This window comes from Numenius arquata, chromosome 8, assembly GCF_964106895.1.
Source record: "Numenius arquata chromosome 8, bNumArq3.hap1.1, whole genome shotgun sequence".
NCBI lineage: Eukaryota > Metazoa > Chordata > Aves > Charadriiformes > Scolopacidae > Numenius > Numenius arquata.
Genome location: NC_133583.1, coordinates 25,368,730 through 25,391,905, shown reverse-complemented (window position 1 = coordinate 25,391,905; position 23,176 = coordinate 25,368,730). Strand labels below are relative to the sequence as shown.

Genomic DNA, 23,176 nt, shown 5'->3' with positions numbered 1-23,176 from the left:
TGGGCTTGTTGAGTACACAAGCTCCTCCTTCAACTGAGAAAGCACTTGAAGATTTATCCACTTCTGCAGCCAGACCTCAGAGAAGCCACCCTCGCCTCCATCCTGCTCAAGGGTTCCAGGCATCCCACCTCCAGACAGCTTCTCTTGGCAAGTCTACGAAGGACCATCTCCCAGGACCAGAGATAACTGGTTGCCAAACATCTAGTGACAATCACAAGCCTAGCAGCTCTCGTGCTCTTCAAGATTTCCTTTTAACTATTTATTGTGCCATTTGCAATGACTCCTGCTCTGAAGTCAGCTGTGGGAGAGGTTCTCCTGAACTTGCACAGCACACAGCTACCAGACTGCCAACTACTAGTTGACTCTCCGAGCTGCTCCCACAGGTAGCAAGGAGAAGACACACCATGGAAACTCCACCTAAATATCAGTCCCACTTCCCAGAATATTCCTGCTGTCTAAACCATCCGCTGTGATCATCGCAACTCACAGCCAAAAGGAACAAAAGCAGCCACTGCTCTCCCATCACTTCCAGATCAAGGCTGACATTCACCAGCGCCCGGCCCACCATGCTGTGGTGCACAGTCCGTCCTCACAGCCCCAGGAGCTTCCACCTCGCTACACAAAGGAGCTACTGGATGGAAATGGGGACCCTGCACCACATTAACAACCCTTGCTAATGAGCACACTCATCTGCAGCCAGCACAGGGCAGCCAACCATGATGTAGTGTCACACCTGGCATTCATCACAGGGCAGAGGGCAATCCCATCACCAGAGAAGAGCTGGTCCCCGTTTCCAAGCCTGCAGCATCCTTCCAGGAGGATGAAGACCCCTGCCAGGTCACAGCGTTACCACACACAAAGAAAGCAACCACACATGTTAATCCATTATTATTTATTAGCTGTACAGCAGTATATTCTCCTTCCCAGCTTTCAAACCCCATTACATATTTTATAACAGTATTTTTATTTTTTTCCCATGTTGGCTTCCTAAAATAATGAAAAATATCACACAGTACAGCTAAGTACAAAAATGCATCAACCTAGAGTCTGATAGCTAAACTGATAGCTCTCTTAAAAGCGATACATAGAAGAAAAATTTGTTTGAAATCAGCAAGACTGAGGCTCTATAAAAAGCTTACATATTTTAACATGTGACAGTTCATATACAGGCATCGTTTGTATTTCACATTATTCCTTTTTTTGTCTTTATCAGAGATCCAAAAAAAATGGTATAATTACTGACCTATGAAAATTTCCTGGCCCAGGTTTTGAGGGCTGCAGTGACCCACGTATAAATCACCACCTCTGCCTTAACATAGGATTCATCAACACAAAATACAACTACAAGATAGAGCAAAGAAAATGTAGTCGTGAAATTATAACTCAAAAAAAAAAAAAAAAAGGAAGGTTAATTACCCATGTTCCGAATGCCAGTTTTGTGTGCTTCAAAACCAGATTTCACATGTGGGTTTCTCTTGTTCTGCAAGCAATAGCCTGGGTACATCTTTCCTCTACGTGATCGGTTATCGACAGCTTTTCCAACATTTACACTCTACCAATTCTCTTGTCACTTAGTTCGCAAGGAATTAAAATACTGGGGTTTATTTAAACTGCATTTTTTGCATACCTCTTAATTAATGGAAAAAGATTAAAATGTAAAAAAAAAAAAAGTTATTTACAAGCTTGACCATTACAGAAATGCTTTGCAGAAAAGCAAAGCATATTAAGGACAGAAACCAGTTGGAGCATGCCAAAACTACCGTGTGCAGCCGACTTGGAGAACCGGAGCTAGTCAGTGGGGGAAAAGCAGGGAGAAAAAAAAAAAAAAAAACCAAACATTTTAAAAGTCTAGAACCCTCCCAAGTCTGCATTTACAGTTAAAAACACTACTGAGAGAAGGAGGCTCGAGGACTCTGGGATCTGGAAGGGAAAGTCCGGAGTGGTTTACCACGTACTCGAGTCAAGGCTTCCACTTTTGTCTATTAAAATGCACGTAAACACGGCCCTTGGACCAGCTTTACAATGCAGTTCAGAGCAAATCCATATCAAAGCATCTCACAGGAAACCCTCAAGGACTCCAAAAATATTTCCTAATGTTCCATGATCCTGTAATGCTAACATAAAACAGCAAGTTCTAGTTAAATCACATTCTAACATCATTTTGAAGTTTTATTTCCCAGTATGTTTGGTAAAATGGTCTAAAATGATGCATTTCCCAAAGCCAAGAAAAAAAGGTAAAAGGAAAAAATAGATTTGAGCCGCTTAAACACAGCCCAGGCCAGTTCAGTCAGCCAGCGTGGTCTTCCTCCATCACCGGTCCATCATGCTGAGAATCATCTCAGGAGTGAGGTCTCCGTTGGGAGCTTCCACTACAGCAGGCTGAGCTTCCTCCTCTTCCTCTACTGTTTCCGCATCGGGTTCTTTCTTTACTTCAACTATAATATTTTCAATTTCACCAGTGTTCTGGTCTTCAACCTGAATGATTGCTGCAGCTGGAAGGGCAAGAAAACAAAGGGAGAGAGGGGAAATGACACAATTTTTATTGGTTCCAGAGCTGGCCCGCACGTCTCACCAGGTAACTTTTTGGTAGATAAAGACTTCCATGGAAAGGGAAGGTGGGGCCCAAAATTCACATTCCCACATTCAACCTGCCTCATTCATCCAAGAATCAAGCATCTATTTCCTTACACACATGTCTGAAGCACATCTGTATGAAGATGTGTTACCACAACAGCTGCTCCAGGATGCCTTTTGATATTAAGGCATGACTCAAAGGATTCTGTAGAGTAATCAACAAATAAGGCTGTATCAGTGTATGGGCATAAGGCAGAGCTTCAAATTTAGGGGTATCAGCTTCAACTTCAGAGGAATCCAGTGATGCTAGTGACAAATTCAGCATAAAACGTTTCCCCAGCCTGAAACTCTAGGAAGGCCACAGGCCACACTTGTAGCACCAAGCAGACAGGGAAGGCACTGGGGAAGCCATGAGTCCCTGAAGGATCAAATTTGCCATTCCTGAATTGATTTACTTCAGACTTTGTGCAGTTATCGATGTCTATTCTTACAGAGAACGCTCTGTAGAATTGAAACTACAGCTCCATTGATGCTACGCTCAGGACTACAGGCCTGAAGCATGTTCGTTTGTTGCAATCCTTACAAACTTTTACGTATGTAAGAACACCACCACGGTGATGGTGCCAACAGCTGCTTTACCAGGAACTGTACTATAGTAGAGACACCACAATTGCTGCAAAAATAAGCGAGCAGCTACAGTTTGCGCACAAGGTGAGTTCTCAGCAAAGGTGAGTTCTCAGCAAAGCAGAGACCAGTGGAGTTATCTACTTTTACAATAAGCTCACTCGAGGGGAGCAGTTCTCCCACAAGAACTGCCAAATCCAAGGAAAAAGCTGCTCAAGCCGAGTCACATAAGCTTCAAACAGGAACTTACGCTGGGATTGTTTTGGTTGGGTGGCAGCTTTGCCTGGTGGTCTTCCTCTTCGTTTCTTACTGGGAGGTGGCGCGGGAGCCTCTTGTTCAACTTCTGGCTCGGCCTCAATTTCTACTGCTGTCTCCTCCTCATCTTCATTATCGTCCAAATCTGGTTCGGCATTTTCCTCTGTAAGAAACGTTATATCGATTAAGTCTTCAGTTTAAGGAAGATCGGAACTTCTCCACCTACAGAGAACCACCATCAAATCCTCATTCAAAAGGAGTCAACTCTGATGAGAAAGAAGGCAAACAAGTCCTTTGTGGAGAAGCTGGTGGCACAGAACAGCCAGTCTGTTACCCTGACATTAGAGAAAGTTGTCCTTCGGAAAGCAAAAGGAAACAATTATGTTTGGTGATGCAATAAAAACTCTTCCAGGCATCCACAAAGGAACTCAAGAGAGACAATGAGGAAGGGGACCATAGAACACAAGGCTGGGCTACTCCCAGGCCCATCAGAAGAGTATCAGCCAAAGTCCCACCTGCACAACCCACAGGGGTGCACAATGGAAGATGGTAACCCAAATCAAGGACTTGTCCAGCTTGTCTGGGCGACTCCCAAGTGAACCATCAACCCCAGTGTCCAGGCATGAAACCCACCACAGTGAGTCATCAGGAGTACTACGGTATCTCTATGAAACACTAGAGCTCAAGAGGGATCCAAGAGCCTGTCTCCTTGCCCCCAAGAAACGGCACTGCCATACTTCAGTCTTTCTCTGACAGGAAACCAGGGCAGCAGCTCCCAGACACTGGGACTTATATCCAAGACCTCAAAATCTCAAATTGGCTGTGGCAGAACCACACAAAACCGGGGTGTTCTTGGGTGTTACGGGTGAACACAGCCCTGCCGACCACTCACCATGCTCTCCAGGGCCAACAACATACAATTTACCAACCAGTGACCAAGAGGATCTTCCCCACAACCTCTCTTCAGAGGCAGGACATGTCTAATAGGGTATACTTTACAAAGCCCTGTCTTCTCAAGTGGTTTATGATGGCACCTCCCATTCCCACCAGCCCTTTGCACCTCATTGCAATTTGGAGCTGATTTCAATGGAGTCCTCATGGCAAGCTATGGGGGTTTTGCAACTTTTTTTTGTTGTTAATCGGACTTCTTGCTCTACACTTTGTTCTTCAGAACAGTCCTTAGTAACTAGGTTGGCACCACTGACATGTTCAGAATGCCCCGGGCAAAACTAAAATAGACAAAAAAAAGCAGTAAGAGATCTTGAATAGGATAATATCGTTTGGACAGCAAAGCGATTGCCCTTAAACTTGTAAGGGTGCATAGAGAAGTTTCACTCATGAACGAAAGGGCCACTGCATAAGGCATAATTCTGTTTATCTGACTAAAAGCGGGGGAGGGGCAGGAGGAAACCCCCCAAACTGTCCCATACATACCCCTAGGCATGAAAATGCTGCAGTATCTACAGAGTCACTCAAGGAATATTCCCCAAGCAAAATTTCTTTCATTTATTTGATTTCTCAGGTCCCACCTTTTTAGAGCTTCTTTACATTTTCCCTCCTCAACTCAATGTCTATTAACAAAGTCTGTCTAAATTAGGGCAGACAGGCCAGATGGGAAACAAAACCATCCTCATATTTTCCCCATTAGCACTAGTCGGGTCTGTTTCATCAAGCTTTGCTCACCATTTTTAGATGTTTAGCAGATGCCGAAAATCATGAAACTGCAGATCTAGAGATAAGAACACTACCGAATAATACAATTCTCCAAGCACGTGGTTTGGACCTCTTTCTTACTGCTGCTCAGCTCACATTAGCCAATTCTTCACATCTATCACCCGATTCCCGAGGGATTCAGCCCAGACTGAAGCTAACAGGATTCTCTCGGTCACGAAGTCTGAGCCACAATCACCCAACGCTCATCAGTTCACGTAATAAACATGACTCTTAACCAGCTTCTCCAAAACCTGTTTTAAACCCCAGACTATACCAACTAAATAAAATGAAGGTTTTACAATAGGCTAAACTCACTGGAAGCCTACAAATCAGATGTTAAAAATTAGATACTACAGAATCCCAATTCTTGAATTACCTTCCATCAAGGAGTTATATTTCACTTTCTGCCTTCAAGATCTTTTCATGTTTTAAATGAACAACTAGTTACACATGCTGATTGTTAACACACTTCTGCAAATATCTATACAAACACTAATTTCAGCACTTATTTTTATGGAGTTTTTGCAGTCAACGTCTGCACAAGCAAGTTGACTGTACTCGTCTCGTTTCCTATCAAACCCATTTGCCATCTAAGAATTTCAGATACACATTCTCTAGGCAGAAAGATCCCTGTTCTCCCAACCTACGCTCCTCGGTTAATTACATAAAGCACCTCAGATAAAGACTCATCAGCAACATTGGTTTTGCTGAATCATCTTTGAACTGGTTGGTCTGGAGACTCCACTTGGATTTTCCCGCTGAAGATAAGATTGGGTATTCCCTCCATCGGGATGGAGGACTATGACGGAGATTTTCCTTCACAAGTAACGTAAGAGTGAATCACAGAATCGTTTTGGTTGGAAGGGACCTTTCAGATCATCTGAGTCCAACCACCAACCTAACACAGACAAAAACCACCACTAACCCATGTTCCTCAGCATCACACCTGCCCGGCTTTTAAATACCCCCAGGGATGACAGTGACCACTATCTGCTGCAACAGCTTTTGTCATCTCCCTGTTCTGGAGAAGCTCACAGACAGTAACCACCCGCTCCTTCACCCTTTAATAGGCTCAAGAGGCCTTTCACAAGAGTCCATAAATTGCTAGCACTCTCTCCGCTGTTCTCTTGTATGCTGCCAGCCTTCTCCTACCGAATCACAAAATGACAGGGTCAGAAGGGACCTCTGAAGATCAAATCAGAGGATCAAATCAAGAAGCAGCCAAACTAATTGAGCGTCGGGGTTATACGGACGTGCCACGTGCTAGCTGGTGGCAGTAAAGTAGGAGCATGTGCCATTTCATAACAGCACACCAGAGAAACAGTTCTGGGGACACTGAAAACATCACCAGAGACCTTCACACCCAGAAGAACAGTCAGGACCGATCTGCACAGGAAAATCCATCCCATCCCTCAGAGCCACATCTCTACATGGCCACGTACTATCATTTTTTCGCTTGCCAACTCGATAAAAGCCTTCAAGCATCACGACAAACCTGCAGAAAGGGGGCAAACTAACAACGGACACACCCAGTGAATCACAGGCCTGGAATTCTCATAACGTCCCGAGCTGTTTCTTACCACTGTCAGAGGAATCTTCTTTCTTAGACCGCATCTTTCTCTTTCGGCCACGTTTGCCCTTCTTTGTCTCTCCTCCATTCTCTCCTTCTCCACCATCGAGGCCAGAGCAGTTATCAGCATGTCTGGCCATTGTGTTCTACTCGGCGGAAGAGAAATAGGTAAATTTAATTAGCTTTTATTCATAAAGTTGCATTTTCACATTGCTCATCATATCAGTGATAACACGTGCCAGTTCTAATTCTGAATTATACCAGGTCTCCCCCTCTCTTTTCCTCTCAGAAAGAAATGCTCTGTTTAAAGGATAGTACCACGCCCCATACTTCACCCACCTTTCCCTTTTGAGTAAAGGTGATCCCTTCCGCTTGGCTAAAACCCCACAATTCACCCCAAACCCCCACAGTTCATAACAGTATACCTCCTTACCCTGCGAGTGAATGTTTTGCCACACTTGGAGCAGACAAAGGCAGCAGGGACAAAGTTGGGATCGTGGTATCGTTTGAAGTGCATATCGAGGAGCTGTTTCTGGCGGAAGGTTTTATCACAATGGCTACAGGCGTAAGGCTTTTCTCCAGTATGGGTCCGTTTATGCATGACCATGTGCCGCTCCTACACGCGACAAGCGAGGCAGGAAAAGTAACTTGAGAACTCAGATACAGAAAAGCGGATTTGCAGCTAAAAGGCCAACACTTCATCCTTAATATCAAGGAAAGGATGATTCTGCAGAAATGCGAGAACATCTTGATTGATGGCACATTCAGTCCCAGCTACTTCCATCCTACATGGACTCTCATCCCAATCATAGAATCATCCAGGCTGGAAAGGACCTTTAAGATCATCGAGTCCAACTTTTGTCAACAGATACACAGAAGTTGTGACTTAGAAGGAACTTCTCTACAGGGCAGCGCTACACCATCAAGAAGCCAAGGCCACTAGACCTTCCTTCACACCCTTCAAAAGATTTAGAGAGCTAATGGGATCTCGACAGCTGGTCAACCCCAACAGCTAAGATTTCAACCTCCTATTTCTAGCTCCCATTCTAACACTCCTGAGAGATGCCAGTCCCACCAGCTCACCTGTCTGCATGCATAATCACACTGGTCACACTTGAAGCGCTTCTCATTCTTGTGAGACTTTTGGTGCTGTATAAGGGCATACCGCTCGTGAAACACGGCATCACAGTAGCGACACTTCTTGCCCTGTTCAATGTAGGAATGCTGCTTTCGCAAATGGACACCTGGGAGGAAAAGAATCAGAAACTCTAATCCAGGCTTTCCAAGCATGAAAGACTATGGTCCCTTAGCACTCCTCCCTCCACATACTCTTAAGCCAAAAAAGTGAAATGGTTAATTTAGGATTCAACTAAAAACTTAAAAGGCTCATAATTAAAGCAACAATTTCTAGAGAGAAAGGTTTTGCAGAAAAACTCCATCAAGTTTTCCCATGTGATTCTAGATTTGGTTAATAGAATAGTTTGGGTTGGAAGGGACCTTAAAGACCACCCAGTCCCACCCCCTAGCCCTGGACAGGGACACCTCCCACCAGACCAGGTTGCTCCAAGCCCCCTCCAACCTGGCCTTGAACCCCTCCAGGGATGGGGCAGCCACAGCTTCTCTGGGCAACCTGGGCCAGGCTCTCACCACCCTCACAGCAAAGAAGTTCTTCCCCACATCTCATCTCCATCTCCCCTCTTCCAGTGTCAAACCCTTCCCCCTCCTCCTATGGCTCCCCTCCCTCATCCAGAGTCCCTCCCCAGCTTTCCTGGAGCCCCTTGAGGGACTGGAAGGGGCTCTAAGGTCTCCCCGGCACCTTCTCTTCTCCAGGCTGAACCCCCCCAACTCTCTCAGCCTGTCCTCACAGCAGAGGGGCTCCAGCCCTCCCAGCATCTCTGTGGCCCTCATGCTGTTATTAGTAGCAATCTGTGCTGATACTCTACACTTGCATTTGATAACATACAACTGTCAAACTAAAGTGTCTTGTGGGCTGTTATGTTAAAGACTACTCCAAATTGCCTGGATACAGCCAGGTAATACACTGGAGGAAACAGGATTAGAAGTCAGAGTGACAGGGCTAGAAGGCAGCAGGGATACCAGAAAATAATCCCTGACAGAGTTATAAGACACATCTTTAGAATTCCCCATCTAAGAGCATACCACAGCTGCACCAGGTAGCTTAGGGCAGACTAAAGCATTATTAGAAGAAAAAATTCTTCCTAGTTAACATCAGTTTTCCTCTGTTGTAAGTCAGCTTGTTTGCTCCTGATACCAACTGATGCCATCAACTCCAACTGCCTCTCACTGCAGCACTTTACACTCGCCTTTATTGGAAGGCAGCCTGCCTTCCCATTACTTGTGTCATATTCTGTTCATAGACACAAAGTTCTGCCAAATCGTGACTTCTTCCTTCTCCTCAGCTGCTCTGGGCGTGATATATTTTTCACCTTCTTGTAGAACATAAAAGAGAGCCTTCCTGACAGAATCAGACGGGGAACTGCTCTCTAGATCAAGACTTTCCTACTGCAAGAACTTATGGCTTTTGTGACAACTCTGTCTCTCCTACCCTGTGTGTGCCACACAGCTCCACATCCTGGAAAATTAAAATATTGGGTCTAATCCAAACCTTTCAGCTTGATGAAAACATCTCTGCATGAAATTTAATTGCCTCCAAGGTGCAGGAGGTCAAGCCAAGTGACCATTTGGTTTTTGAAACCCCAATCCAGTTGTAATCTCAGCTCGAGTTCAATAAACGCCTCGCATCTACAGGCCTGAAAACAGTGATTTGCCTTGTATGCTTGGAAAACACACTACATTTTCTAATAATGAAAAGAAACTGCAATTCCTCAAGGTCTGCAGCAGCTATTGTAAGCTAAAGGTGGTATTACCAGCACCTAAGCCTTTGCTTCATGTTGTACAGTTACCACAACTATTAGGTTTAAAAAAAAAAAAAAAAAGAACAGACAGCAGTTAGGTTATATGAACTGTAATTCCTGGAAAGTGTTTCATAGAATGTTCATTAAATGGCCACTGTCGTGAGATACGTACCCAAGTCACTCTTTCTGGCTATAACAGTATCACAGTGAGGACAGTGAAATTTGGCCACGTTCTCTGTGTGCTTCTGCAAAATGTGCATCTTCATGGTGCCGCTCTGAGTGAAGCGAGCGTGGCAGATGTAACATTCGTATGGCTTCTCTCCTGCAGATGCAGAAGGAAAAAAAACCACACAATAGCATCAGTACTTTTATTAAAACCAAATCTCACCAAGAAACACCAAAACAAAAGCACCTCCCAGGAGCTGGCAACAGCCAGCCAGCCGAAAGAAAGAGTAACTCTAGAAATAATGTCTTTCTCTAGAAGTTTTAGCTCCAGGATGCATCTTTCTACAAATAGACTTGAGTTCTCTTTAAGCAAATGAGTTAAATTATTACCCTTACTCTGAGAAAAGCATGGAAGAGCAACATGCAGCCTGCCAGAAGACAGCAAGCGGCATCAGATTTTCTTGGGGAGCGGGGGTTCTGAATGCTCATGTATCATGAGCAAGGGCATTTTTTTCCCCTTCAATTTTTAACAATTTGATTAATTTGGCACTCCAGTAACGCTCTGTGCTAAAACCATCCCTATTTCTATTAAAAGAAAAATTAGGATCCTTACAAACTAACATGCATGAGACGCTTTTGTGACTACGCTCAAGCATGAAACTGTAAACACCTATAAAGTTCAATTGGAATTGGAACACTGATAATAGAAGAAGTTTCTTCTGCTCATACTAGAAGTGCCTTTTATTTTATCACCTCACAGTCAAACTGGAAATTAGAATCCTCCAAGCTGATTTCTCAGTGCAGTAATTACTATGAGGTTATGAATTTAATGGTGCTTACGAATCATGGTGCATTCTGTTTGGCTACAGACTTTATAAAGGTTTGATACTAAACTTCAAAATAGTATTTCTTCTGCCGATTTGGAGTCTTAGTGCACATTGTGCACAGACTCATCACTCTGACACTAAAACATAAATACCACACTAAAAAAACATGGCATTAATACCAGAGTGGGTCCTCATGTGCCTCTTCAGTTTGTAGGTGTCCCTGCTGGCGTAGCTGCACAAGCTGCACTGGAACGGGCGCTCTCCGGTGTGAGAACGAATGTGGCGTTTCAATTTGCTAACCTGCGAGTCAAGAGCGAGGCTGGAGTTAGCTCAGATGAGCAGGTCAGATTGCCAAAAATACAAGAAATCAGTCAAGAGTTTAAGGTGGTCTGTGTTTATTTTTATCTTGCCACTAAAACAAGTGTGTTTCAATGCCATTTTTACTCATTCCTGCCCACTCTGCTTCCCCTCCCAACCGCATTCCCAGCCTTGCTCAATGCTTGTTCCCACATTCCCACAGCCTGGTTTAGAGTCTGGTGCTCACCTCACTCTCATCGACCACCTCAGCATCTGAAAACATGCTAAAATTTGAAAGTATCCTGAAGAGACACAAGAAAGTGTTCTGGGAACACACGCACCCACAGAACATCGTTGGGGGTTAGTGTCCCCTGTATTTTTCTCCACAGGGTGCTTTCCTGCGTCCGCTCCAGTTACTTTGAGAGGGGTAAGATAAATTTCTTGTTAATAACAAGAAAAAAACCCTCTAGTCCTAAAACCAACAAGGTGACTTAATTCCATTCCTCTCCTGCTTTTATTTAGAAGGCACGAACTCAGCTTAAAGGTCAGCATGAACACAAATGTTACAGCATTTTTTGCTCGATCTGCTTAATCACCAGCCCATGTCTACAGAACACAGCAGAGGCCCACATAAGGACCAATGTGGTTATTCTTCCCTAATTCACGCTATGAAAACCACTGCGACACAATTTATTCAGCCCTCAAACCACAGGGCCTGGAATTACAGCGTTGCAGCTACAGCATGGGTAGGAAAAAAAGCCCAAAGCCCCTACTCAACCTCTCCCGCTGTCGCTTCTTCCACTGCAGAATTCCCATTTTGTTTTATTTTTCACATTATGTTGCTCTTCATCTTGCTAAAATTTCCTATGGCAATATAAAAGCTGCCCTGCGGCATAACTAACAATACTGCAGAGGGAAGAGCATTCAATGAAGCTTAATTTACTTGAGCAAATTAGACAATCACCCAATATTAGCAAAGCTGTTTTTCACTAATATTGAGGCAAAGGCTCATTAGTTTTGGCCTCAGTCACCTTAATGGCAAAAACAGATAGCATGCAGAATGCACTGCTCTAAAATGGGTTGGCAGCTCCAGTCTGAAGTACATCCCACTGCAGCAGGAGCTGGCTGCTTCCTCCAACACAGAGCACGCTGCAATTCCTGCAATCACCTTTAACGTCAAGTAATTTAATAAACAATGACAACTATTGTCTCCAAAGAGGAAATGGATATCACCTAGGATATCTGTGCATAAATACTCTCAAACTGTTTTCTCACTAACCCAGGAAACGCCACCATTTTCTTCCAAGAGCAGATCTGATTTAAAACTTCTTTTTCCTCAGAGCCTTTTAAACAAACGGCCAGAGAGGAAATGCCGAAGAACAGAGTTTATACCAGATGGCGAACAAGCTTTGAAGCGCACCAGGAAGTATTCAGCACTTTAACAATTAACTAACGTACCTCCACACTGGCGTAATCACACATGGAACATTTGAATGGTTTCTCATGGGTGTGTTTGTAGCGGCGATGCCGAACCAATTCTCCACTGGTCACAAAGGCCATGTCGCAGTCGGGGCACTTGTGAGGGCGAGTACCTAAAAGGTTTGCAGCAAAACAGGGAGATGATGACATTCAGATTTAGTGAGAAAAGAAAATATGGGACAGGTTTGGGGGTGATTTTTGGTTTGAGTGAATTAGCAACACTGCTTTCATGTTCTGAAAGATTAGATTAGAGCAGCAAGTAATACACAGGAGTCACAACTTTTGAATAAATAACTGATGGACTGAAGGTCTTGGAGAATTAATAGGAAACAGATTCCCTTATTTTTGTATCATTTGGTTATTTACCAATTTCAAACCATCTAGTTCAACAGAACGTAAGTACACAGAGAGAGATGAACTACACTTCCTTTTATTTTGGCAGAAAAGTCACAACAAGCTTAAGTTTATTTACAGTTCAATTACCTATAGTTTTACACCAGACTCTAGTAAGGAGCAATAGGAACTATAGCACATTTCTAGCTGTAAATTTTATTGATCCAGTTTATAATCTCTTCCTTGGGGTTAGGCTTTTATCATGGTTTAACCCCAGCCAGCAACCAGGACCAAGCAGCCGCTCGCTGACTCCCCATCCGCTCAGTGGGGCAGGGAGAAAAGGGAGAAAAAGAGGGCAAAGGGACAAAAAACCTTGTGGGTTGAGATAAAGACAGTTTAATAGAACAGTAATGGAAGAGGAGAATAACAATAATAATGGTAAAAGAATATACAAAATAAAGTTATACAAGACAGGTTGCTCCCACCACCTGATGACTGGTTGCCCAGCCCAGCCCACCCCGAGCAGTGACTGTGGATCCCTGCCCCCGGCCAACCCCCACTTCTATACTGGGTGTGACATCTATGGGACGAAGTGTTCCTCTGGCCAGTTTGCCCTGTCTGTGCTCCCTCTCAGCTTCTAGTGGAAGCTTAAAGAGTCCTTGACTACCTTGACTAATGTAAACATCACTCAGCTACAACTAAAGCAATATCAGCATTTTTCTCATAGTAAATCCAAAACAAAGACCCTACTAGAAATAAAATGAATGGCAACACAAAGCTTAGAACATAAGTACTAAGGGGCAAGACAAATGAAGCATTTTATTACTTTAGGTAATTTCAGATCAAGCCCAGCATCAGTTCTATTATAGCTGCGGACAGGACAAGCTCCACACCTGACCTGGCCAAGCAGAAAACAACTATGCATTGTGGAGAAGGGGCATGAGAAACTCGTATGAGAAACACAGCACCACATGGTCCTTCCTTTTTAGCTTGTTCTGTAACAGGAATTAGTTTCAAGATAAACCCATCTTGTTTTTATACCTGTTCTAATGACAGATCCTACAAAAACAATGTAAGCAAAAGTACCTGTGTGAGTGTTGAGGTGGTTCCTAAGCAACGTGACCGTCCGGAAAGCCCTGCCACAGAGATGGCACTTATGTGGTCTTTCATCAGTGTGGCTTTTCATGTGGCGGTCCAGGTTGGAACGACGTGGACAAGTGTAACTGCACAGTTCACACTGGAATGTCTTCTTTACACCTAGCCGTAAAGGAAATCATTGTTACTCTTGACAATACCACGGACTACTACATAACATGAGAGATCAGCAGGGAAAAGGAAAGATTCTTGGAGGTGTAACTACTGCAAGGAACCATCGTGTACCATGAAATCCAAGTGCACATCCTTAGGAACAGTCATTGCCTATGGCTGGCTTGGCTTCAGTCTTCATTACTATGCCAGCACTCAGTGTTCCTTCTTCGCTCTAAAACGGGTTCCTCAATTTACAGTTTGAAGAAAAACCAAATATTCCTATTGCTGTATTTTGCATGATCTACACCCTGCCCAGCAATCTGTTAAGAAAAACCCCACAGAACTAATTATACGTTGGTTCCCGATGTAAACCACATGTACACAAACCCTTACATCTGTATTACAGCAGAGAGAAAATTCTTTTCAATCACAGCTATATGGGAACACTAATGCCACAGCATCACGCTCAAGGAAAATGAGCTCCCTTATAGCCTAGATGGAGGAGATGGGAGGTTTGCCCAAGAAACAATAGGGCTGAGTACTTTATAAAAAGAGTAAGTGACATTGGGCATGTCAGCTTTACTCCCACGTGCATCTATTAAGTCACCTCAATCATATTGCAAGGTCCCACCACACCAAACATTTTCACAAGCCATTTGCAGATGGAGAGCTTACCTTTCTTTTTAATTTTGGTTGGTTTAGGTGGCTTCATATTGCCCACCACCTTTTCTGCATTGACCTCAGACAACAAACCCTCCTGCTGTTCCTCTTCGAAGTCGTACACAGAGACATCCACATCTTTTCCTTCCTCGGTGTAGCGAAGCTTACTCTTTTTGTTTTTCTTTGTTTTTTTAGCTGGTGGCTGATAGTCTGGATCTTTTTGCCAATTGGGATCTTCCTGTGGCTGAAGTTCACCTTGTTCCAGTGTCTCCACCTCACCGTTTGCACCCACTTTCACTACTTGGAAGCCTTCTGGTAGAGGGAGGGTGTGACAGATCATGGGCTCTCCCTCTTGCAGGCCTCCTTTGGAAACCTCATTTTCGTAAGCTCCCTGAAGTTCTTCCACAGACGTGGTGGCAACAGGTACAGTCACTGGTACAGGTACTTGGACTAGTTGAAGCTCACCAAGGTTTATTGGCTGCTCTTCCATATTAACAACCTGAAGCGTGATGATCTGTGTGTCATCCACCGTGGCCTCTGTTTCTTGAGGCACTGCACCTTCCATTACTTCAGTCTTCATCTGAAGAAGAGTTGGATCCAGCTGCTCCATCATCACCATCTGCACCCCACTGTTGACATCCTGCACCACTTCACCTCCATCTGCTTGGTTCGGTGGTATATGACAAGCATCGTCCTCCTGCCCACCTTCACGGCGTCTTTGATAGGTTTTTCTCTCTTTCCCCTTAATAAATGTTTCCGATTCCTCCACGATAGCTTCGACTGCCTCACCTTCCATTTCACCTTCCTGCTGGAAAGACAAGAGAATGAACACTGCGCCCCATCCAAGGTGTTATAACAACAAACCCCACCAAGGGACAAGTGGCCCAAGTGAAAACCAGCTCAACAGCAACCTATTGCCATCATATTCAGAAAGTAGCATTTGAGAACTGCAGGTCTCTGCTAGCCAGTGATCACTGTAAGCCAAGGCAATGACAGAACGCTGCCCAAAGTGGGACAACTGTACCAGTTTCTTGGAAAGGAAGGAAAACAAGGAGGAGAGATTAAATGATGTGCACATTCCCATTTCTCAAAGACCATAAATCCCACAGGCGAGATGTCCGGCAGTATTATTCCTTTTTGAGCTTCTTTAGGTGTTTCACAGAGCTCAGCAATATCACAGGCAGTCTTTGGTTACCAATTTTAAAGGCACAAAAATAACATACTGTTAAAAGTAAAAAGCCAACCTTAAAGAAAAGTATTACATTTGAGAACTGCAGAACTTTTCCAGGAAGTAAAAGCACCAAGAATTGAGCGCAAGAACTACAGTCACATTTGTTTCATGTCAAACAACTACTAATTTCTGTATGTTTAAACTTCTCTAAATACAAAAAAGGACACAGGCAAGTTAGTCAAGTATATTTCTTGCAAGCAGCCGGGAGTTTAAATTCCTGGGCATTGTCTGGCCTCTGAGCAGAGCAGAGGATGATACACAGAGCCCTCTTCCGGCAGAGTAAGCCACAGCAGGCAGGCAGGGCTCAGGCAAAATTATACTGCAATTTAAACGATGTGGACTCACGATACCTGGGTTAAATCTATCCACAGAGTCAAATAACAATACTGAAGCTTAGCATTTAGGTGGGCCTTAAATCTGAAAATAGTTGCATACAAGCATAAATTGAGTTCTTCCTCCTCCTCAGACCATCCAGCATTCTTCTCTGCACTCAGGGTAAAATACAAAATCCCTGTACTCTCATGATGCAGGAAGGTTGTTTCAAGAGTAATAAAATGGCTAAAAGAAATTATGATTGGACTAGATGATGTAAAAGGTCCCTTACAACCAAGGCAATTCTATGATTCTGTGAAATTATCATTTTGCAGCTATTATTATTTTCATTTGGGGAAAGAGACAAACTCACAGTAAAGAAGTATTTCATATGTCTACCTCCGTTTTGGGGGTTTCCTTTGGAAAAATGAAAGCAGATTCCACAACTGTGTTAAATACGTCCCCTGCATTAGGGTACAATTTATTATAACCCTCACTTAGGTGCTAAAAGGGTACCAAAGTCGATTTTACTGCTGAAACAAGTAACAAAGTGACAGTTTCTTCAAGAAAATTGCAATAAAGTTGGGATTCCAATTCCAGATTTGATAAGAGACTTCCACATTTTCCTACAGGATCAACCGGCCCCTCAGACCAGCAAACCGCATCTATTTAACTTGTCTTGGGAAGTGAACACTTAATCTCGTATCATACTACTTTCAAATAGCTACATCTTGCACACTCATTTGTGAAACACACAGGCTTATACACATAGACACGAAGCACAGCTGCCAGTCTTCATTAGCTTTAAGGATTACAAGAGATCCAATTGTTATTTTTAGAGTCCTTGCTTTTACTCTGCTGCCTTTTCCAGTATCCTCCACTTCTGTTCTGGGAGAACAATACAGATCATATAGTTCTTCAGTCTGCTAAGAGTAGGGACATCTACTAATGTGCAATCTTGATACTGGTGATGTCTGCAGGGGGCACCAGACACCCAGGAATACCGACATATGGCTTCGCATGCTCTCCCTGCGGGAATCCGGCCTCTCCTCTCCTCCACCACCCATCAGCTCTTCAAGTCCCAGCAAATCCATATGGACAAGCAGCTGAGGAACAGGGGATGATGTAAGTACTTAACACCAGCCAGCAGGCGAGCAGAGCCGAGCGCTGGTCTGCGGCCTGCAGCAACTGTGAAACAACCGGAGCAAACTGCTTTTTCAATTATCTCAAGTACTTGCAGAGAGAGAGAGAAGAGGAGAAGCTTTTTCAAGTGACCAAAAGTCTCTGACCAAGAAGAGGAAGGACAGATCTAAAGAGCTAAACAAAATATAAGAATGTGGTAAATGGCTGGGGGTTAATAACACAAGATTTAAGATGGAGGGGATGAAATGGCAAAAGCCCATCTGAGAGCTGATGCAATTCCATTTTGGTGCCTTGTAAGAGTCAAGGTCAGCAACCCTGATACAAGCACAGGCAGCTCTGAGCAGAGGGGGTCTCTCATAAGGTCCTTCACATTAATTGCCAATATCACAGTTGGTAACAAGTCACCCAAAAGCAAGCCAACAGGCCAAGATTTGCCAGTGTCCTCTAGGATCTTGCAGAAGCAGGTCCTCCGGTGGAGCGGTAGGAAGGCATCATCTCAGATCTGCACACCAGAAAAACCTGTGTCCACCAAGGAAGAGCTCACTCGCTCAGATACACAAACGCTGTGGGATATACCTGATGTTTTCAGGAAAAGTTTGCCAGCCCAGGAACGCAGGTTTATGTTGAGACCAAAGGAAGCAGGACCACAAAAATGATCAGGGGCTGGAGCCCCTCTGCTGTGAGGACAGGCTGAGAGAGTTGGGGGGTTCAGCCTGGAGAAGAGAAGGCGCCGGGGAGACCTTAGAGCCCCTTCCAGTCCCTCAAGGGGCTCCAGGAAAGCTGGGGAGGGACTCTGGATGAGGGAGGGGAGCCATAGGAGGAGGGGGAAGGGTTTGACACTGGAAGAGGGGAGATGGAGATGAGATGTGGGGAAGAAGTTCTTTGCTGTGAGGGTGGTGAGAGCCTGGCCCAGGTTGCCCAGAGAAGCTGTGGCTGCCCCATCCCTGGAGGGGTTCAAGGCCAGGTTGGAGGGGGCTTGGAGCAACCTGGTCTGCTGGGAGGTGTCCCTGCCCAGGGCAGGGGGTGGCACTGGATGGGCTTTAAGGTCCCTTCCAACCCGAACCACTCTATGATTCTATGAAGACTTTGTTCAAAGGATGCTCACAAGGAGGGGTGCACAGAAACAGGACTCTTACAACCATTCAGTAACAAAGCTAAGACAGCCCTCTTTCTTCCAGCTCCCTCTCCAGAATAAGACACCGATCTCTAACCCCGGAGTTACCTGTCTCTTCTCGCAGCCCCTCCAGCGGAAGGCAGACCCGGCAGAGCACGGCTGTCCTCCAGCGGCGAGAAGCTCGCACTGCAGGGACCGGCTCCTGCCGCCTTCCTCCTCCACTCGCCCAGCTCCAAAATCCACAGGGATGAGCACTTACTCCTGCCTGCTCCACGCCATGCACCACCCTCTGCTCTTTTCAGTGAATTCATCTGAAAATGACTGTTTTTAAACCAGGTTCTTGCCAGCAAGGGAAGCATTACAGTATTTAAAAAAATACTATAAACTACTCCAGGTTGTAGCAATCATGTACCATAAAAATACAGAAATATACAGGAGACTTGATTGAGGTCTTGGCCAGCTCAAAAAAATTCTTGTGATGCTGCCAAGATTTCTCCCCAAGTGTGGAGTTTCCAATTAAAATGGGAACACAGGATGGCTTTAAGAGAGGGAAAGGGGATCAGGAAAACGGATGGGCTCTCTCCTATAACACCACCTCTCTGGAGAGACTCCATCTCTGCTGCAGGGACCTTTGTGCTGCCTGTCCTTTTCACTTCTCAATCACACGTCTTAAAAGTATTTGCTAGCCTTTTTCATTCCTCTATTAATTTTTTTATGTATGTACTTTATCCTGGTTCTTCAAAGCAGGTTTTAGAGGAAAGTTCTGTATTTATTGGAGGAGTCACCAGAAGATACCACCAACTCACTGGACATGGTCCTGCAGCTTGCTGAGGATTTTCCATCTCCACTAATTTTAACAGAAGCAAATCTTCACCTTTTTACAAATTTACACTCCTAAAGGTTACCCAGCCAAATTCTGAGAAAGTGTTTCCGGTATTTCAGAGAACATGTGCCTTTTGCTACTACTAAGACCATTATAGTAGAACACTAGGAATAAAAGCCACTGAACATATTTTTCTCTTACTATTCTCCCAACCTTTTATTTCTGGCTTTTATCTTCAGCTCTCTTCCTACCTGTTACTGTACCTTACATCAATAGCTTAGATCTGCAATGACTGAATCTAAAAAGAAAAACAAAGCAGCAGGTTAAGAGAAGACGATTTAGTAAATCAAGACTGAGGGGAAAAAAAAAAAAAAAGGAAAAAAAAAAAAGAGAAGGACTTCCAGAAGGAGAGTGACCATGGAAAGACCAAAGAACATCTGAAATAATAACTCAAGCCATTCTTTACACAGATGCTCGCTCAATGGGCTCTGCCGACTCAAACGAGACGCTGCGTCACCCAACGGCTCGTTCCAATTAGCCAGGTAAAAAAGTTGTGACATTCAAACAACAGCCCTAAGCCTTTCCAAATAATTCATGGGCAGCTCATCTGAGAAACTGAAACAGGCAGAAATAAGGCAGGGATGCATTTAATACAACTGACGTCTTATTCCAACAAAAGAAATTAAAAGGTTGATTAAGAGAAAGTAATTAAAAGCCAAGCAGCCCCATTGACTGCTGCACAGGAAAATGGCAAAGAGTTGTGTTGCAGTTTGAGACTCTCGGTCCCTTCCAAAAGCCTCACGCTTAAACCAGCAAAGTCTTGAAGGTATAAACTCTTCACATTCGGGAAGAGGGTTTAAGAACGCTTCCAGCACAGCAAGGCTGCTAAAACTCCCCACATCAACGCAGAGAGACTGAGACAGAGTATTCCATTAATGCAATCCTACAAACTTAATTGGAGACGCATTAAACAACTTGCTGTAAATGTCAATGCAGACAGTACAAACCCCGGGACAGATGTTAATATATTAAGATGGTTAGTGCAACTGCATGTTTTTCTCGCTGTGTTATTTATTATAAAGTTACTGCCACAAAGAGGCATTTGCCTCTCAGCCAATGTTAAAAAAAAAAAAAACAAAACAAAAAACAAACACAAACCTTGAGCTGCATCAAACTACATGGACCAAAATACAGCAAAATACTTATTTTTTGTCAAACAAGACACAGTCTCATTAAAAACTGTAGAACGTTCAAAGCAACTGAAAAGTAGATTTCGTGCTGCAATATACAGTTCACTTGAGGAAAAAAATAATTATAAAAATCAATAGAAACAATGAAGACAAATACAAACTGTCAATCAGGTTTTGGATAAAATAATGAAAATAGCAGCAGCTAGCAAGCAAAAAAGCCACCCCAACCCTGCAACACATTCAGACTTTGAACTCAAGTCAATCCACATACACATCCCATTCCAAAATTGTCATGGCTTTAACCCTTATGGATTCGTCCCTTATTAAAATTGATACAGGAGTGGAAATAAAGCATTGTGTACAACATGGGAGACATGTTTCTCCTGCATATCCTGTGAACCTTCAAAAGCTGAAGGGAGGAATAAGAAACCTCACCTAGGAGTCTACAGTTATTTCTGCCACTTAAAGCAAGAGAAAGAAAAAAAATAAATACATGTAACAGGTTTATGGACAAAAGGTAATTTTTTCTTTTTTTCCCTGCTTCCAGTCAGCATGTATGTCAAGTATTTAAGACATTAGCAGATGCAGGAGTGCTTGGCCATTCTCCTTCCCCATTGTGAAATAGCCACATTTTTCTTCTGAAATGCCTTCCAACTAAGTACAGTCAAAAATCAGGGAGTTTAACAGGCAGGCAGCCTTTCCATTTCCTCCAGCAGGCCTTCCCCGACAAGAGATGAAGGTGGCAAACAGATACACAGAAAACACACAGCATTAAGTGCAGCCTTTCCCAGCACTGCTCTTATTCACTATTAATTGCTCAATCTCCTGGGCATATCAGTAATACCCCTACATGGGCAACAATTCCAGACTATGAAGGAGGTGAACGTGCAACCTCTTCTCAAAGAGCCCCTACTGCAGTTTAAAATCACGCCAGTTCTCATTCTCCACACAGTGTGGCACTAGAATCAAAAAAATCCTGGCACAGTTGGGAAAGCAGCAGGAAGATGTTTGAAGAGCTCTGTGGAGGGTCATGCTCCCCCCAAAAAAATTTGTTAGTGGTTTTAGCACTTCACGAACACTACTATAAAGCTGCTCAACTCCAGGTGGTTCTAGAAGTTCAGCCACGGTACTACACTCAAGAGAAGGGGCTCAGCTGGATCCAAACAGGCTTTTTCCTTTTTTTTTTTAATTTAAAGATAAGCCTAGGAATGTGAAACTACTTGACAAAGCTCACAGAACTTTAAGGAACAGGTAGCATCCCATCAACATCTTGAGATAGCACTGGCACTGTGAAAATATCCTATCACATGCAAAACACAGAAGACTTACTACAACAGCAGAAACTAGAACACTGGGATCAGTTTCTTTTATATAAGTATTTTTCTCATGCTGGAAACTTAAAGCTTTCATTTTCCTCCTGCATTAAATTCCATACCCACTGGTTATTACCGCTACACCCATCTCCAGCTGTTTTCCCCATTTCTTCCTTGCCATTTACAACACTGCCACTGAAAACAAAAAAATCAAATATCCTACTTCACAAATATCTACTATAACTTTAAATTAAAAAAAAAAAAAAAAAAGACAGCCATTAATCCACTATTAAGCAACTACTCTGAGAAATATTTTAGCATCTTGGAGAGATGCTAAACAAAAGAACAAACTTCATCATGAGTTAATAAATACTCGAGCTTTTTCCGTGTGTGTTGCCTGTCAATGCGAAACCCCAAGAAATACCTAAAAAGCTACAGGAATGACAGCTGCAACTGCAAACGTACAGTTGTAGAAAGATGATTTTCTTAAATATTGACCCTTTAAGGGCTCAGATGCAGAGAGCCAGCTTTGGTAGCATCTGAAGTCCTGTTGGTGGTTATCCAAGCCAGGTGTCTGTGCTGGTGTCTGGCCTCCCGAAACAGGGCAGGGAGAAGAGCACATTCCTACAGAGAGCAACTCAAAGCGTTTAAGTGGATCCCTACACTAAATTACCCACCTTTCTCATTAAGCAGACAGGAGAGCAGATTCTTAACTTGCATAATGGTTTCATAATCCCTGCAAGAGAGGAAAACCCACCACTGCTGTCGAAAGAGCTGCTCTCACCTTCTCCCTTCCTTAGCATCAAGATAACAATTCACTCACCATAATGAACTCGATCGAGAACTAATTCCAGCTGAAAACTAATGTGGGGAAAAACATTTCATTATGTCAGAACACGTTCAGTTTCCGATGCAATTCCCCACAGGAATGCTTGGGCAGACAGAGGCACGGGAGGAAGTGAAAAGTGCCAAGGCCACCTTAAAGCCCTAAACAAACAACAAGAACCTTGTCCCCCAGAAGCTAGTAGCTATGCTGAGATGTGTCCCCCTGCTCTGTGCCATCGTGCCATCCTACGATCCACCAATACACACTATGGTGACACTGCTCTCTCTCTCTCCAGCATCCTCCAGGTCACAGCCAGTTTGTGGGCACCTTCCTGTTTAAATTCAATAGCATTTAAGCAGGATCAAATCCACATACTCCCATTGCACTCAGTTAGCTGTTAATTACGAACCAAAGTTAACTTTTCCTTACCTTATGTGAAGGTAGCACACTTTGGGCCAGATGTTATCAAAAGTCATCTTTACCTTTCACCCTTACAAGCTCCCAAGAGTCCAGCCAAGCCATCTCCCTGGCTACAGGACATTCATTACCTCCCAACCGCTTGGGGTAGAATTAAAATCAAAATGCACCCTGTGATATTCCTAC

At 43.8% G+C, this 23,176-nt stretch overlaps 1 protein-coding gene across 1 annotated transcript in view; it reads right to left on the bottom strand.

Annotated features, from left to right (window-relative positions):
• Window positions 1-879: 879 nt before the first annotated feature.
• The window catches only part of CTCF (CCCTC-binding factor), a 37,416-nt gene continuing 15,119 nt past the window's right edge, over window positions 880-23,176 (bottom strand). Inside the window, exons 2-11 of the mRNA XM_074151386.1 lie at window positions 14,637-15,426; window positions 13,800-13,970; window positions 12,360-12,493; window positions 10,784-10,904; window positions 9,785-9,934; window positions 7,820-7,980; window positions 7,170-7,352; window positions 6,747-6,882; window positions 3,449-3,616; window positions 880-2,492 (exon numbers count right to left, since the gene is read on the bottom strand). Coding sequence (XP_074007487.1) covers window positions 2,311-2,492; window positions 3,449-3,616; window positions 6,747-6,882; window positions 7,170-7,352; window positions 7,820-7,980; window positions 9,785-9,934; window positions 10,784-10,904; window positions 12,360-12,493; window positions 13,800-13,970; window positions 14,637-15,417 — 2,187 coding nt within the window. The 5' untranslated portion in view covers window positions 15,418-15,426 and the 3' untranslated portion in view covers window positions 880-2,310. The remainder of the gene's footprint in view (window positions 2,493-3,448; window positions 3,617-6,746; window positions 6,883-7,169; window positions 7,353-7,819; window positions 7,981-9,784; window positions 9,935-10,783; window positions 10,905-12,359; window positions 12,494-13,799; window positions 13,971-14,636; window positions 15,427-23,176) is intronic.